General features: G+C 37.6%; 1 protein-coding gene and 1 long non-coding RNA gene across 2 annotated transcripts in view; one reads left to right on the plus strand and one right to left on the minus strand.

Annotated features, from left to right (window-relative positions):
• Positions 1-17705, plus strand: part of BMPR1A (bone morphogenetic protein receptor type 1A) — a 138756-nt gene extending 121051 nt beyond the window's left edge. Inside the window, exons 8-13 of the mRNA XM_047824390.1 lie at positions 4635-4779; positions 8659-8851; positions 10354-10651; positions 12580-12755; positions 13759-13889; positions 13974-17705. Coding sequence (XP_047680346.1) covers positions 4635-4779; positions 8659-8851; positions 10354-10651; positions 12580-12755; positions 13759-13889; positions 13974-14099 — 1069 coding nt within the window. The 3' untranslated portion in view covers positions 14100-17705. The remainder of the gene's footprint in view (positions 1-4634; positions 4780-8658; positions 8852-10353; positions 10652-12579; positions 12756-13758; positions 13890-13973) is intronic.
• Positions 280-14027, minus strand: LOC125147432 (uncharacterized). Its single transcript, XR_007145188.1, has 3 exons — positions 13311-14027; positions 1989-2100; positions 280-1380 (listed from the first exon to the last, which is right to left on the minus strand). It is a non-coding gene; the product is annotated as an uncharacterized LOC125147432 (long non-coding RNA).
• Positions 17706-18353: the final 648 nt, after the last annotated feature.

The following is an 18353-nucleotide window of genomic DNA, read 5'->3' on the forward strand; positions in this document are numbered from 1 at the left end:
TCTCTCTCCCCCTCTCTCCCCCTCTCTCCCTCCACCCCCTCTTTAAAAAAAAAGAAAAAGATGAAGTTCAGTCAGTAACCTACATCGTAATAAGTTTTACCCATCTTGGATCTAAATACGTAACATTAACTGATTAAAGCACTGGAACAGACCTAGAAGAATTTAAAAAAATAATCTCAGTGTGGAAGACCTGTGACTGACATAAAACCAAGAAGCAAAGAAAAACACCCCATACACAGAAAATAAAACCTTAAAAAAGAAAAACTTGGGTCAAGTACATAAAAATAAAACTTTACTATGTGGCAGAAACCACCATAAACAGAAGACAAAGAGTGAAAAATATTGGTATCTCATATTACAAAGAGCTGATTTCTCAAATATAGAGAGCTTTTATAAATCAAAAACAAAAAACTTAGCAGTTCAATGGGAAAACATTCCCCCCAAACTGAACTCACATTTATCTAAAAGGAAATACTTACAGCTCTGAAAAGAAAAATAAAAAGATGACTCAAGAATATTCACAATATGAAAAATAGAAATTAAAATCATACTGAGATACTGTTTTCCACCTGTAATACTGGTAGAAATTCTTAGATAAAGAGACAGATTGAGCATCTCCCTTTTGCTGCCTCCGGTGAAAAAGCAATAGTTTTTACCTTCTTTGTCCAGCTAGGACAAGGAGAACGGGATACCAGATAACAGCAAAAAACAACAACAACAACAACAACAAAACTTTTGGAACTTGGGAAACTTTTGGATGAGTAGTAAGTGACTTTGCGGACCTACAAAATCAGACTCCTAGGCTAGAATTTGAGAAAGTAAAGGTGCAACCAGTTTATACTATAGAATTCCCCAAGAAGCTCGAAAATTGGCAGCACCAGTTACCTCTGGGAGTAAAGCTGAGAGTGGCAGTAAAACCAAGAGGATTGCTTGAAAGTCTATTTTTAGAAAGTCAGATGCTGTGTTATGCAATACTGCATTAGGAAATCACTCCCAAACATAGTGGCTTAAAACAGCAATTATTATCTCTCACTGTGGGTCAGAAATTCAGGAGTGACTGACTGCACGTCAGAATCTTTGATAAGGTCCAGTCAGATGTCAGCAGGAGCTGTGCTCACCTAAAGGCTTGACTAGAGCTGGTAGATCACTTTCCAAGGTAGCTCACTTCTGATGCTCACAGGTTGACAGGGGAGCTTAGTTTCTCTGATGTGAGCCTCATAACAGAGCTGTATGAGTATCCTTGCAGCATGAAGACTGGCTTCTTCCTCCTAGGGTGAGTGATTCAAGAGATCAAGGTGGAAGCTGCAATGCTGTTTACGATCTAGACTCCAAAGTTACACCATCACTTCTGCCACATTGTGTTGATCACACAGGTCAGCCCTAAAACATTATGGAAGGGAAACAGGGACTTACATACCAGGAGGTGAGAATGTTGTGGTCCATCTTGGATGACAAGTCCCACAGATGTTGAGACCCCTACTCTTGTTCAGAACAGTCACCCCTACTATCTCCCTGACAGAAAGCTAGAAGTTTCTCTGTAAAGAACAAAGAAGGGCGCCTGGGTGGCTCAGTCGGTTAAGCGTCTGACTTCAGCTCAGGTCATGATCTCGAGGTTCCTGAGTTCGAGCCCTGCATCGGGCCCTGTGCTGACAGCTCAGAGCCTGGAGCCTGCTTCGGATCCTGTGTCTCCCTCTCTCTCTGTCCGTCCCCCACTCATGCTCTGTCTATCTTTGTCTCTCAAAAATAAATAAAAATCTTTAAAAAAAAAAAAAAAGAACAAAGATAAGATTCTTAGTTGTGGCATCCCATTATTGAGGCTGAGATATTATAGTGAAAACATGGAGGTAAAGTGAACATTTATATACTTACTGGTGGGCCCCTCAACCCTCCCAGAACTCTGTTAGGCAGACTTATTCAAACAAGAAATAGGAAGAATCTTCTTGGGGAAATCCATCCAGCCCAAGAGAAAAAAACCTAAATATACTCACCTCCATGGGCCCAGTGACATGGCCCAGGCAGTTATCTCACAGTGAAGTCTGTAATCAGTAAGCTCCACTCATGTATCAGTAGTTGCCAATGAGGCAGTGAGGACACTAATCCCTGAAAAACAGGAGACAAATGAAGTAAGCCTTATGATTGCCCACCATACTGCCTGGAGAGAGTTTCTAGCTGTAGGACATAGGAGGAACCCAGGTGTAGCCCATCAGGCTCTGGCTCAAGGAGATGTAGCTGAGTCTGGGGTATGAATAACAGAGTACTAAAGAGGAGAGAACTTCACAGGGAAAGAACTCTGGACATCTGCAGAAGGTTCTTATCAAATATTCAGCTGAATCTTTATCAGCATGTACAAGTGAGGAAACTGCCCAAGACTGGGTAAGAATGCCTGAAAAGATCGAAGGAAACAGTGTTCAGTGCTCACACAAGTCTGGAAATAGTGTCTGTTTCCATCACCTGGAGACTTGAAAACCTCATAATCCCCAGGGCTTTGGTTAGAGTACTCAGAAGGGTCTTGCTTCAGTATTGGGGAATAATTAGCTCTAAACTAAACATGACATCCTAGAGCAAAGTTCAAGGATATTTAGAGGGGCGCCTGGGTAGTTCAGTCAGTTGACTGACTGACTCTTCTGACTCTTGATTTTGGTTCAGGTCATGATCCCAGGGTCATTGGATCAAGGCCAGTGTTGGGGTCCTTGTTGAGTGTGGAGCCTGCTTGAGATTCTGTCTCAGTCTTCCTCTGTCTCTCTTCCCCGTTCATGCTGTCTCTCTCTTTCTTTAAAATAATAAATAAGAATATTTAGAAGAATATAACAACACCCAGCACCAGCAAGGTAAAATTCACAGTATCTGCCATCTAGTCAACAATTACCAGGTATACAACTAATACAACCAGTAATGAGGAATCAAAACACCAACCGAAAACTGATCGAAGTGTTAGAATTAGTGGATAGGGGCATTAAAATAGTTATTATAACTGTATTTTATATGTTCAAAAAGTGAAATAGAGACTTGGAAGATCTAAAAGAGACCCATATCAGACTTTAGGAAATGAAATCTATAATACCTGAGATGAAATATACACTGGATGAGATTAATTACAGATTAGATACTGTAGAAGAAAATATGAGTAGACATGAAGACACTGCAAGAGAAACTAAACAAACTAAACCATCAATACATATTTTAAAAATAAATTGATAGGACGCCTGGGCAGCTCAGTTGGTTGGGTGTCTGACTCTTGGTTTTGCTTGGGTCATGATCCCAGGGTCATGGGATTAAGCCCCGCATCAGGCTGAGCTTGGCCTGCTTAAGGTTTTTTCTCTCTCTCTCCCTCTGTCCATCTTCCTCACATGTCCTCTCTCTCTCTCTCTCTAAAATAAAATAAAAAAAACAAAAAACTAAAATGAAAAAAAAAAAATGAGCACCAGTGAACTGTGGGACTTCATGCAACCTAATGTATATACAGTTGACAGTTGAATAGTGCAGAGGTTTGGGGAACCAACCCCTGTGCAGTCAAAATCTGTGTATAACTGACTCCCCCAAAACTTAACTACTAATAGCCTACTGTTGACTGGAAGCCTTTTCAATAACATAAACACTTGATTAACACATATTTTTTAGGTTGTGTGTATTATATGTTGTATTCTTAGAGTAAGCTAAAGAAAAGAAAATGTGTCAAGAAAATCATGAGGAAAAGAAAATACATGTATATGTAGTACTGTGCTGTATTGAAAAAAAAATCTACACTTAAATGGATCCATGCAGTTCAAACCCATGTTTTTTTCAGTGGTCAACTGTATATATAATTGGACTTCCCAAAAGAGGGGAGAGAGCAAATTATTTTTAAAAATAATGACCAAATTTTTTTCAAATTTAATTAGAACTGTAAACCCATAGAGCCAAAGTACAAGCAACAAAAAGAAATCTACACCAAGGCACATCATTATCAAATAGCTCAAAACCAGTGATAAAGGAAAAAAATCTTAATTGCAGCCAGAGAAAAGGCAGATTAGGTGCAGAGGAAGATGGGTAAGGATGGTAGCCAACTTTTCAGGGGAAACAGTGTGCATAGAGCAGAATCTTTAAAGTACTCAAGGGGTAAAAAGTCATAAACCTAGAATTCTATATGCAGAGAAAATACTTTAAAAAATGAAGGTAAACTGGGGTACTGGGTGGCTCAGTCAGTTAAGCATCTAACTCTTGGTTTCAGCTCTGGTCATGATGTCGAGGTTCATGAGATCGAGCCCTGTGTGGGACTCTGTGCTGACAGTGCAGAGCCTGCTTGGGATTCTGTCTCTGTCTCTAAATAAATAAACAACAAAAAAATGAAGGTGAACTAAAGACACACATACAAAAGCTTGAAAGAATTCATATCCAGCAGATTTGGACCACAAAATATGTTAAAGGATGTTCTTTAAGTAGAAAAAAAATTGCATTTTAACATATATATAGAACTCTACTTCACAAGCTCCATTTCTGGATATTATTTTAACAGAGAATATATTATCCTGTAAGACTAATTTGGATGTGATCCTATCTAAAGGAAAGATGGTGTCGACAACCTCAACATTTTTCTTAACCCTAGAATTTTATAGTTTTAGAATTTTAATGTAGCTTATTTTCTGCTTTTTCAAAAGACATTATTGCAAGAGCATCTCAAGCAGACGTCGTTACAATCGTGATTTGGAACAAGATGAAGCATTTATTCCGGTTGGAGAATCATTAAAAGACCTTATTGACCAGTCACAGAGTTCTGGTAGTGGATCTGGACTACCCTTATTGGTAAGATAAAATGTCATACAAACACAAATGGTGTAGCGATACAGAATTTGTCCTCATATGATCATACACAGCATATTTGTTACAGAGTAGGGAATGTTACGAAACACACATTTTTTTCCCTTCTTATTTAGAAAGATAGCTACCGTAATGCAAGGAGAAATCAGTTAAAAACAAGAAGTATGAAACAAGAAAAATAGAACAGGCAATTAAGATAGAGTCTCAAACAAAATTAGAGGGAAAAACGTGATCATGAGGCGCTATATAAATGCTAGAGTTAACTCTCAAGTTTTGCTTTTAACAGCCAACTTGTAGAGGAATCAGATATAAATTCTTTGCATCTAAGGTTAAACTCATTGGCTGGGAGAAGTATAACTATTTCAAATTAATAAGTACTAAAGATCCAGATATATTTTTAATTTAATTGCATTTGTTTAAATACATTGATCTCTGATTTTTAAATTTATTGAATTCTGTAATCGAATTGGAAAGGTAAAAGTAAAACTATCTTCATATGCAGACCACATGATATCTACATAGAAAATCTCAAGGATGGTACCGTAAAGTGAGTTTATCAGGGTTGCAGAATATATGGTCACTGTACAGAAATCATTGAATTTAGGTACACTGGCAACGAGTCGTTAGGAATTAATGTTTTATTTTAAAAAATGTATTTTAATGTTTATTTTTGAGAGAGAGAGCGTGCAAGCAGGGGAAGGGCAGAGAGAGAGGAAGACACAGAATCCAAAGCCAGCTCCAGGATCCGAGCGTCAGCCCAGAGCCCGACACTGGGCTCAAATTCACGAATTGTGAGATCATGACCTGAGCTGAAGTCAGGCACTCAACCAACTGAGCTGCCCTGGCACCCCAGGAATTAAAAATTTTAAAGCAGTATCATTTAAAATAGCTTTAAAAGACATCATATATTTTAGAATAAGCTTAACAAAATGTATATAAGACCTGTGCACTGAAAATTAGAAAACATTGCCAAAAAATTAACAAAACCCTAAATAAAGCGAGATGTCTATCCTGTCTGTGAATCAGTAGATGCAGTATTAAAATTTCAATGATCCTAAATTGATTTATAGTTTGCATTCAATATGAAATCAGAGCAAACTTTTTAGAAATTGATAAGCTGATTCTAACATTTATATGGAAATGCAAAGGACCTCGTAGAAGAGTCAAAGCAATTTGGAAAAAGAATAAAGATTCACTACCTGATTTCTGTACTTACTATAAAGCTACAATAATCAGCACAGTGTGATCCTTACATACAAGTATGTATATCAGTAGAAGAGAATGGAGAGTATAGAAATGGATACAAATATCACTTGAATTGGGTGCCAGAGTAATTCAGTGGGGAGAAGACAGTCTGTTCAACAAACATTGCAGGGAAGATTGGGCATATGTTTGCCAAAAAGTATATCTCAACCCTTATCTCCAAATACAAAATTACTTTGAAATGGTTTATAGACCTAAATGTAAAAGTTGAAGTATAAAACCCTTCAAAGAAAATGTTTTAGAAAATCATTGTGACCTTGGGTTAAGCAAGGGTTTCTTAGCACACAAAAGGCATGAATCATTTTTTTAAATGATACATTGGACTTTTTTTTTTTAAGTTTATTTATTTTGAGAGAGACCGAGACAGTGCAAGTGGGGTGAGGCCGAGAGAGAGGGGAGGAGAGGGAATCCCAAGCAGGCTCTGTGCTGCCAGTGCAGAGCCCAATGTGGGGCTTGAACTCACGAAACTGTGAGATCCTGACCTGAGCCAAAACCAAGAGTTGGATGCTTAACCTACTGAGCCACCCAGGTGCCCCGGTGAATTGGGCTTTCTCAAAATTTAAAACTTTTCCTATTCAGAAGACACTTAAACAAAGGAAAAAATAAGTCACAAACTGACAATGCAGATCTGAAAGAATTTCTATTGCAGAATGTATAAAGAACATTTATAATTCAGTAATAAGGCTACCCAGTTTTTAAAAATGGACAAAATTTTGAACAGATACTTCCCAAAAGAAGATAAAAGAATGGCAAAGAAGCACATGAAAAGGTGCTCAGCAGCATCAGGCAAATGCAAATTAAACATTAAAGCAAGACACTGCACATCCAGTAGTGTGGCTAAGGCTGAGAACATTAAGTGCTGAAAAGAATATAGATCAGCTAGATACCTCATACATTGCTGATGGGAATGAAAATATTTCAGCCACTTTGGGAAACAGGTTGACAGTTGACTGAAAAGTTAAGTTTATACTTTCTATACAGTGAAAGTTCTTCCACTAAGTATTTACCAAAGAGATATGCAGACGTGCCCACACAAAGACCTGAATGTGAGTGTTCACAGCAGCTTTGTTTGTAAGACATAGGGTTGTAAACAGCCCCCAAATCCATCAGCTGGTAAATGGATAAACAAATCATAGTATATTCATACAGTGGAATACCACTCTTCCATTAAAAGAAACTAGTGATACAGGCAGCAACAATACAGATGAATTTCAAAGTGTTTTATGCTAAGTGAAAAAAGCCAGACAAAAGACTACATATTGTGTGTTTTCATTTATGTGATATTCTAGAAAAGGCAAAACTGTAGGGAAAGAAAACAGATCAGTGATACCAGCGCCTGGGGGGGAGGGGGGTTGACTTTAAAGAGCCAGGAGGGAACTTTCTTGGGTCCTGGGAACGTTGTATATCTTAATTGGGGTGTTGATGGTTGCATTACTGTATACATTTGTCAAAACACAGTCCTCAAAAAGAGTAGATTTTATTGTATGTAAATTATGCCTCAATAATCCTGACTTTCTTTAAAAACTATAAAAGGATTCTGTAATAAATGATACATAAAGTTAAGTCAGTTTAGGTATGCACAAAATCTAGTCCATTTTAACTGCATTTCCAACGTGGACCTTAGGGTTCTTATTAATTTAGAATGGCCACTAGTGCTTCTGAAAATGAAAGGTAGCAAGCAGTGTGCATCTTTGATTCAATGAAAATTAATGAAAATACTTGTACTTTAGGTATTGCCCTAAACAAATCCCTATATTCTGTGAGTAGAAGGGAATAGAGTTCAAACAAATACATGTATACATAATAATAAAATTATAATTGTGAGAAGTGTAGCAGCTGCGAGGTATACGTGTGCTATGAAGGTGTTCCACAGAGAAATAACACCCTTAAGTGAATTCTGAAAGCTGAAATAAGAGAAATAAGAGGGGTGGTGGGTGGGTGATTATAGCAGATGATGAGGCTGGAGAGTCAGGTGGGAGCCAGATCACATAGGGTCTTCCAGACTTGAGTGGAAGATTGGTAACTGTCATTTGGATTTTGCTGCATGATAAAGCACCCCGAGCTTAGTGGCTTGAGCAGTAAATATTTATTATCCCTCATGATTCTGTGGGTCTGCTGGACAGTTCCTTCTCTAGAGTTGCCCGGCTGGAGCTGGATGCTCCCAGACATGGCCAGGGCTTCCCGTGGTATCGTTCATCAGTCACAGAGTTCCCCAGCTCAGCAAGAAAGGGCGAGCCCCAGAGCACAGACACTTTTCAGGTCTCCACTTGTATCACGTTGTTCTGTTGCCAAGAGCAAGTCACATGGCCATGCCCAGAGTCTGTGGAGGAGACTACCCAAGGGGGTGTGGACTAGGAGTGGAATTATTTTGACCATTTTTGCAAACGGTCTGCCACACTGACCAATCCGTTAGTGTGTGATTTCACAAAATATGTTGTCATTGTTTCATCTACTTTTAAATATGTTATAAATTCTAACAGGGCTATTGACTGGTCGTACATCCCATCCTTTTTGTTGGGATGGGCCATCAGACCACTTTCTCAGTCTTAGCAGGTTCTTTTCATCAGGAACTCCACAAACATTTTACCTTTTTCTATGAAGGTGCAGCGAACTATTGCCAAACAGATTCAGATGGTCCGGCAAGTCGGTAAAGGCCGATATGGAGAAGTATGGATGGGTAAATGGCGTGGTGAAAAAGTGGCAGTCAAAGTATTTTTCACCACTGAAGAAGCTAGCTGGTTTCGAGAAACGGAAATCTATCAGACAGTGCTGATGCGCCATGAAAACATACTTGGTGGGTACACGTTCAGTTTCAGTCGATTCTATACTCTGACACGGTTAGTGGGGTGCAGATAGAACCCTGCCACATGGGCTTTGAAAACATACATGAATTCGCTTATGTGTGTTTGGCTGAAGGAGACCCAGGAGAATACAACAGTTTAAATACAAAACAATCCTGAATGCCCACCAACCACTTTATTTACTGTCCAACTAAGAAAACAAGAGTGAGTTTCAAATTGGAAGTAGTGTTAGTTTATTGGACTTACTCATACAGTAACAAAACCCAAGTTTTTGAAAGGTAATTTAAGCAGTTTTCTAATATAACTTTAACTATATGTACCTTTTTGCCTTTTGTAAATTAAACTACCCCCCCACCTTCATTTACAAAGTAGAAAAATAATTTAGGTATGATCTGATCAGTAGGGTACATAGACTCCTTTAGCTTTCCTGACTTTTCAGCTACTATTTCCCTACCCTTTAATTTCGAGAGTGCATAGCGCATTGCCACAAGTATTCCAGACACTTAACTATTAGTGTCCTAGTGCTGTCATAACAAATTACCACAAACTGGGTGGCTTAAAACAACAGAAATTTATTTCCCAGAGTTAGAAGCCAGAAGTTTAAAGCGAGGGTGTCAGCAGAGCCATGTTCTTTGAAGGCTCCGGGAGAGGCCCCTTCCTTGTCTCTTCCCAGCTTCTGGTGATTGCCAGCAATTTTTGGCATTTCTTGGCTTGGAGACCACACTCTTGCTGTTTGTTGTCATACGGCCTTCTCCCCTGTGTGTCTCTGTCCAAATTTCCCTCCTCTTGTAAGGATGCTGGTCATTAAGTTAGGGTGCATCCTGATGTCATATGACCGCATCTGAATTTGATTACAGCTACAAAGATCGTATTCCAAATAAGGTCACATTTACAGGTACCAAGTGGACATGAGTTGAAATGGGGAGGGCAATGCTGTTCAACCCAGCACTCACTGACCTTTTTCTGAAGGGAAAGAGGACAAGAAAAAAAAGGAAAGGAGCCTAGTATCATGGACCTGCTTGTCAGTGAGCCAGACGGAAAGGCAGATGCGATGAGGCTTGATGGACAATTGGGAGCTGGTTTAATTAGGAGCAGACTCTTAGTTGAACATTTTAACTTTATTATTGTAATGTGTCCACTTTTCAATTTCAATGCTTTTCCACATTCCTTCTTCTTGTAGTTCTTCATGCTTAGAGAATCATGTATATGGATAACATCCCCCCAGGTTATTTTCTGATATGTGATCTTTTTCTTAGTGATATAATTGTCGTTTTCATGATTATCATTAAGATTATTTTAAAAGTATTACAGAATTGTAGAGGTGTGTATATAAATGGCAGGAAAAAATTGGTAACACATTCAAGAGATTTTGTTAGGCAAATTAAATTTTTATCTGTACATGATGCCTAGGTTATTCTCTGTATCCTGAATGAACATTCATTATTCTTCCTACACACCTCCAATAACTAACCTTTTAAACTCATCAATTGAACAGGTTTTATAGCAGCAGACATTAAAGGTACAGGCTCCTGGACTCAGCTCTATTTGATTACTGATTACCATGAAAACGGATCTCTCTATGATTTCCTGAAATGTGCCACACTAGACACCAGAGCCCTGCTCAAGTTGGCTTATTCAGCTGCCTGTGGTCTGTGCCACCTCCACACAGAAATTTATGGCACCCAAGGAAAGCCTGCAATTGCTCATCGAGACCTAAAAAGCAAAAACATCCTCATTAAGAAAAATGGAAGTTGCTGTATTGCTGACCTGGGCCTTGCTGTTAAATTCAATAGGTAAGTGGTTCTTTGCCTGCTGCTTTGAAGTCATTTTAATCTCCAAAAGATATTTGCCTGTTTGGATTCAGGATAGTGGAGTTCCAAACCACGTATTTGTACTTACTTCTCTAAAGAAATAGTGGGGATTTTTTGGTCTTGGTGTTTTGTTTTTCTGTTGTTTTTTTACAAAAATTGCATCCTACCGTACATAATTCTTGATTTCCTGCTTTTAATTGTTTTAGACATCATTCTATTTCAGTTTATGTAGCTCTGCTTCATTTTTTTTTTTAAGTTTATTTATTTATTTTGAGAGAGGGCATGCACACACTTGTGGAGGAAGGGAAGGGGGCTGGAGAGAGAATTCAAAGCAGGCTCCACACGGTCAGCGTGGAACCAGTGTGGGACTCTAACTCATGAACTGTGAGATCATGACCTGAGCTGAAACCAAGAGTTGGATGCTTAACCAACTGAACCGTCCAGGCAGGCACCCCTGCTTCATTCTTTTTCACAGTGCTGATACAAAGTTTTCCGTTATATAGATGTAGTATAGTTTATTTCATCTATGACCTAACTGATGGGCATCAAAGTTGTCTGTATTTTATTATTTTTTAAAAAATACTTTAATAAACATTGTATTTTACCCATTTATAATATCCTCGAACACTTGTACAAGTATTTGTTTGTGGTGGATTCCTGGAGAGGAGGCTAAACAAAGAGTAGGTGCCTATCAAAGGATAGTGTGATTGCAGGCTGCCCCTTCAGGGGCCATGCGTTGCTTTACACTCCCACAACAGTATACCCGTTCTCCATCACCATTTGAAATTGTCAGTATTTTTTAAATAGAATTACCAAATTTTTAGGAAACCATTGAAACTATTTTCATATTGTTATAACTCTAGGAAACAGCAGGCAATTTACATTTCAGAATTCCTTTCAGGTTATAAAATAAAAGTACTCCATCTGTCCGTCTGTAATAAATTAATATTAAAATTGAAATCTTCTTCCCTAGTGGTTACAGTCTTCTGCTCCTGTTGTTGTTCTTTGCCATTGTAGTGTTCATTGGCTCAACTGTTCATCAGGTGCTGTTTAAGAAAACCTAAAATAGGGGCTCATGGGTGGCTCAGTCCGGTTAAGCGTCCAACTTTGGCTCAGGTCATGATCTCATGGTTTGTGAGTTTGAGCCCCGCGTCGGGCTCTGTGCTGACAGCTCGGAGCCTGGAGCTTGCTTCGGATTCTGTCTCTCAAAAATAAGTAAATGTAAAAAAAATATAAAAAGAAAAAAAGAAAACCTAAAATACATTATATTAATCTCAGCTTCAGAGTAGTTTCCAGAACCTGCCAGAATTGGGGGCCTGAGCAACAAAGCATTCATGTCTTCCAACTCTAAAATGTAGTCCAAGATTTGAAAAACCAATAAACATCATTTATTACTGATTGTCAATATGATTATGTAAACATTACTCACAACAGAACTAAGTGGATTGGATCCATAAAGAAGAAGAAAATGTAATCCTGTGTCACAGAGACTGAGTTTATCATGTGGGAATGGTAAAAACAAATGATTCCTCTCAGTTTCTTATTCTTGTTCTAGGATATAATTATCTACCACTTTTTCTTATATTCAGTACACTCGTTTTTCTTAAAGAGGCACTAAACTTGTTTGGTGACAAAACTTGACTTGATATGTAACATATTTAAGGGGTATGTTACTGTTCTAAAATCTGGAAAATGCTAACTTTTAAAGTCTATCTGGCCCCAAGGAATTCTGTTAAGGGAATGTGGAGATATTAAGTAGGTAGGTAGTAGATAGGTTTTGTTTTATTTTTTATATATTTATGTATGGGGTGTGTGTGTGTGTGTGTGTGTGTGTGTGTGTGTGTGTATACACACATGTAGATAAACTGTTTTGTTCCTGACCCTCAACCTGAACATTGTCTCTGTTTCAGCGACACAAATGAAGTTGACGTGCCCTTGAATACCAGGGTGGGCACCAAACGCTACATGGCTCCGGAAGTGCTGGATGAAAGCTTGAATAAAAACCATTTCCAACCCTACATAATGGCCGACATCTATAGCTTTGGCCTGATCATTTGGGAAATGGCTCGTCGTTGTATCACAGGAGGTAAGACTAGTTAGTGTGGTTCCAGTTATGTTTATATCCTCATTATTGAAAAAGCAACAGCTCCATTTATATAACTTAGATGTCATATATGTTGGGGATCAAGGCCACTGCCACATTTTGTGATTTCACTACAAGGACTCACAGGACTCAGCATATAGTTGTCCTCACAACTAAGATTTATTACAGTGAAAGAATACAGATAAAGTCAGCCAAGGGAAAAGTGCACGGAGCAAAGTTCAGAGGAAATGGGGCACAAGCCTCCAGTAGCCCTCTCCCAGTGGAGTCACACAGGATGTGCTTAATCCCTCCAGCAGTGAGTTAGGACACTTGTGAAATACTGTCATCTAGGAAACTTCATGAGAGACCTAGTACCCAAAGATATTTTTAGAGCCAGGTTACATGGGCACCCTCCACCTAGCAAGTACCAGAATTCCAAACTCCTAGAACGAGAACAGGTGTTCAGCATAAACCATATTGTTTGCACAAACCATCTAGGCACAGTGAGCGACCTTATCACTTAGGAGAAGTTTTATATGCGTGTAGGGGACTGTTTACCTGGCAAGTTCCCAGACACTGGCCCAGCTTCAGCCCTCTACGCAGGCCTTTTCAGGGCAGCAGTCTCAGGCCTGCCATGTTCACTATTCCCCACAAATCATGTTGTCTTTCTGCTGTAGAACAAAAAATAAAAACTGCATTCATTAATAAGAACAAATATGTATGTAAATAATTAGACTAAAAAGATAAATGAGCATTTCACCTTACTTTTTTTAAGGGATATACATAGCTAAGTCCATAAGTTTCATAGAACCCTACCCGAATGGAGGTAGAGAAAATAATTAGGCATGAAAAAGAGAAGAACATACATTTACTGTTAAAAGTGAATCCGTTACTCTAATTCTTTTCTTCTTTGTGTAGGAATCTGTTTTAACTCCCATAGTTGAGTAAGAGGTGCTGAGTAGGTTGACATTTTTTGTGCCCACTGTGTTTTCTCACCTCCCTACAGGGATAGTAGAAGAGTACCAGTTGCCTTATTACAATATGGTACCCAATGATCCATCATACGAAGATATGCGTGAGGTTGTGTGTGTCAAACGTTTGCGGCCAATTGTGTCCAATCGATGGAACAGTGATGAAGTAAGCAGAGCTCCGTCCCCTGAAGTGGTTGGTAAGTGTCGTCAAAGATCTTCATGTGCTCACCACACTCTCTTTACTTTTCAGTGTCTACGAGCAGTTTTGAAGCTCATGTCAGAATGCTGGGCCCATAATCCAGCCTCCAGACTTACAGCTCTGAGAATCAAGAAGACACTTGCCAAGATGGTTGAATCCCAGGATGTAAAGATTTGATAAACAGTCCTGAGGAGAAATTCTAGACTGCAGGAACTGTTTTCACCCAAGGAATGGGTGGAATTAGAGTAGAATAAGGATGCTAACTTGGTTCTCAGACTCTTTCCTCACTACACCTTCACTGGCTGCTAATATTAAACCTTTCAGTACTCTGTAGAATACAAGCTGGGAACTTCTAAACACTTTGTTCTTTATATATGGACGGCTTTATTTTAAATGTGGTTTTTGATGCCTTTTTTTTAATTGGGTTTTTATGAACTACATCAAGACTTCAATCCTGATTAATAAGTCTCCAGACTCTGGGTACTGAATTCCCTGTTCATAAAATGGTGCTTTCTGTGAAAGCCTTAAGAAGACAAATGAATTCAGCGGAGATGGAGAAATACACACTTTGCCTTCTACCTGAGGAAGTTTAATCTGTTTGTATCCCACCTTTGTAAACAGCCTATGGATTATGATCTGTTGGGGATACTCCTTAGTTTATGATAGTTTGTCATGCTTTGATGGTGGTGTGTACACACGTGCACGCGCGCGCGCGCGCACACACACACACACACACACACACACACACACACCAGGATTCTTCTGCTGCCATTCGAATTAGAAGAAAAGAATTTATGGATGCACAGGAAGATATTGATGGCTGTTGGTTTTGTGCTTTAAAAATGCATTATCTGATCAAGATTCTCCAATCACATAAAAGCCATTTACTTACCTTGCAAGTGAGCAAGCTTCTCTGCCAACTTTATTTTTTAACATGAAAGTTGATACAAAGGCCAAAAGAAGTTTAAAGTGTCTGTAAATTTGGTCTGTTTTCCTTTCATTACCATCTTTTTCTTCCTCCCTCCCTCCCCACCTGCTTCCTCTCCCCTCCCCTCCTCTCCCTCCCTTTCCATCTCTTTCTTTTCTTTTTTTCTTTTTGGTAATTCTTAACTTTTGTCCTGAGAATCATCTTATCCAAAGTTGGAACTTCCAATGCCATGAACCTTCTAAAGAAAAACACTTCTTATTGAAGTGAACTACTAATTACTGCATTTGATAGCAATGTAAGTGCCTATAACCATGTTCTATATTCTTTATTCTCAGTAACTTTTAAAAGGGAAGTTATTTATATTTTGTGTGTAATATGCTTTATTTGCAAAACACCTCCTTTACAACCATATTTTATATATGTACATACATGTATACTGTAGAAACCAGCTCCTGTGTACCTCATATCCCATTCTTAAGGGAAAAAAATTAAGAGATCATCAGAAAAAAAAGAAGTTATAAAGTAGAACTACATATAAATTTTCAGAATTAATGCATTCAAAAGCATATATCAAATCTAGGACTTTGTTATTTCAGGCATAGACTTTCAATAAGATGCTGTCATCTCATGTTTTCTTTGTGAAGGGATCCTCCAATTAGAAGTTTCTATTTCAGGGCTGATAGAAACTTACCAACAACTATTTTGGGCATTTAAATCATTTGAGACTTTTGGTTGTATGATTTCTGTTCCATAACTTGTGATGACAATGAAGAGTCAGGCAAAAAAAGCTCAGTATCTAGTGATATGACTGTAGACTATGAAATGTCTGTAGCCATTACCTGTGTCTATTCCATAGAGCTATTATTCAGTACAATGCGACATATTTTATGCATGCCTTGTTATCCCAAGGAATAATTCTGATTTACTTAAACTTACACTTCTGTAATGCCTTTTTCCTGTTAATGTCTTATCCTGAACAAACAGCTCACGGGTGCACAAAGTGAATAGTTTTTTTTTGAATGTAACATAAAATAAATGTGATTATATCACAACATAGTTAAAAACCTTTAAAGGGGAGGAATCAGAGCACGTATCCATCCATTACCAAAAATCTGACTGGCGTTTAAGGATGAAACTCTTACTTATTTATACATGAAACTTCACAAATTTGAGATTTTCTTGAATAGGTTTGACTAAGCTTAGTAGTTTTCATCTAACATAATTAAAGTTTGAAGTGTTCATCAAAATCAGTAAATGTATAGATAGTATGCAATAACGTGCTCTTTCAGAATGTTCTCCCTGTGTCTGTACTGACCGATTCTAATCCATGTTGCCATGTGATTTAAGAACAATTCTGAGCTCTGATCGTAATCTAAGGTTGCTTTATTTTTTATTGGATAAACTATAGATCTTGGAAATTATTTGTCATCTTAATAACAAAGTATGTAAAGAAAGGCAAACTCTATTCTTAGTAATGTTAAAATAGTGTGTGAGAGCAGACGATTACAGATAGTATATAAGTAGAAGACCACTATAATGATTTTTTTTTAATAAATAGATCTATGAAAAGTGGTATCAAGAATTAACTTCAGTGGCTTGTTCAGTTAAAATATTTTCTAAGATAGCATGTTCTTTAGAAAGCAAATGATGCCATATTTGAAATACTAAAGTCCAAAAAATATGCATGAAACTTATTTTCTTCTCTCCTTCCTACTCTCACTGTTAAATTTCTAAGTTCATCCAGTAAGTGAAATATTTAAAGACTAAGAGGAAGTATTACATAGTACTATATAGTTAATAATTTGTAAAACCCCAGGAGCCATTATTTGGCCCCACTTACAATTTAGCTTGAATCTAGTTTCTCTGGAAATGTCTTCACAAAAGATATTTCGGTCAACATTAGAAGTGTCCCTAAACTTTAGAGAGTGGCCTATAGCTTTTGAAAATTATGTTTTACAAAACGTGCCAGATTTTTTATTTATGCAGTCTAAAAATACTCAGTACCTTTTTCTTTCGTACGTTTTACTTCTATTTAGGACAAAAATGTAATACAACTTTTAAAAAATCATGTATCTCTTAAACTGGCCCAAGATCAAATTTGATATTGAATTATTTATTCCAGGCAAGATGTTATAAATTAAATCACTTATGTTTCTTTTCATACACGTTGTTTGGAAATGTTCCAAATACCTAAATTAACCTCAACAGGAGAAATACTAATTGATTTTCTAAAAAAGATTGTTGTAGCTCTTGTACTGTCGAAAGGGGTGGTATTTATTACTTGCTTGGGTCAGGTGTTAAAATAGGGTAGCAGTTCATCGTATTGCCTCAGTGCTGTTATGAGAGTTACAGTGGAAAACCGCACAGAGCTGACTTGTGCATAAACACCAAATTAAATCTCCGGCCGGCAGCACGTGAAGCCACGTGTGATGATCATCCCGTAAGGAAAGTATGTGAATACTGCTTTTGCAAAGGAGTAAATCTATTACTGTAATTTTAGCTTGTGCTCTGTACTATGCTTTCAGTGGAATTATTTAAGCTCTTTTAGTGACCATTGTCCTTGCCTGTTTAAAAACTAAAATGTAGTATATATATTGTATAAATGAAAATATCATTATAGCTTAATTAGGGAAGTTGTACATAGACATCAAAAGAAGGGTTAAAAACAAGCAGTTTTATTATGCAATTGTAAAACACCAAAAATATAGATTCATCTTTGATATGTAACACACTAAATGTATTTTGTACAGCATCTGGTTTAAAAGGTGCCTTATTAAGTTTACCATTAATTGCTTTGTTCTATATATAGATTACATCCAATGTATCATTTTTAAGTAAATAACCTTATTTTAGTATACTTTAGTGATGTGTTTTGTGATACTCTGCTCCGACGGTATTGTGTGTCAAAAGTCACGTGCCTGGTGAGATTTTACAGCAAGTTAGTGTATGTACACGTGTCTCTGAGATGTGCATTTCAGCTACTGGAAATCCAGTGTGGGACACACAGCAGGTAAGTGACCACACACTCTTTCCTTCATGTAGATAGAGAAGTTACAAACCTATTACAATGAAGGGTTGTTTCCCTCTAAAAAAACTTTTTTTCTAATTCTAAAACTATGCACTCATTGCAGAAACTTTGGAAAACAGAAAAGCATAAAGAAGCAAATAAAATCACTCGCAATTCTGCCACATGTTACCCCTATTCACTTTTGGATGTTGCCTTTCACTCTTTTCTACTGCATACTTTCTACAAAATTAAGACCATAGTATGTCATTAATATCCATCGAAACAACTTAAAAAAAAAGTTGAATGCATAATATTCCAACAAGTAGATGGAATAATTTATTTTTGTAATTCCCTGTTGAATATTTGGGTTATTTCCATTGTTTTCAAAAATATAACGAATGTATTGCACATCCGTATACCTAAATCTCTTAAATCATGAATTTATTCTCTTAGATTACATTCCTAAAAGTGAGACTAGTGAATATGAACTTTTAAA

This window comes from Prionailurus viverrinus, chromosome D2, assembly GCF_022837055.1.
Source record: "Prionailurus viverrinus isolate Anna chromosome D2, UM_Priviv_1.0, whole genome shotgun sequence".
In the NCBI taxonomy this organism is placed as follows: Eukaryota; Metazoa; Chordata; class Mammalia; order Carnivora; family Felidae; genus Prionailurus; species Prionailurus viverrinus.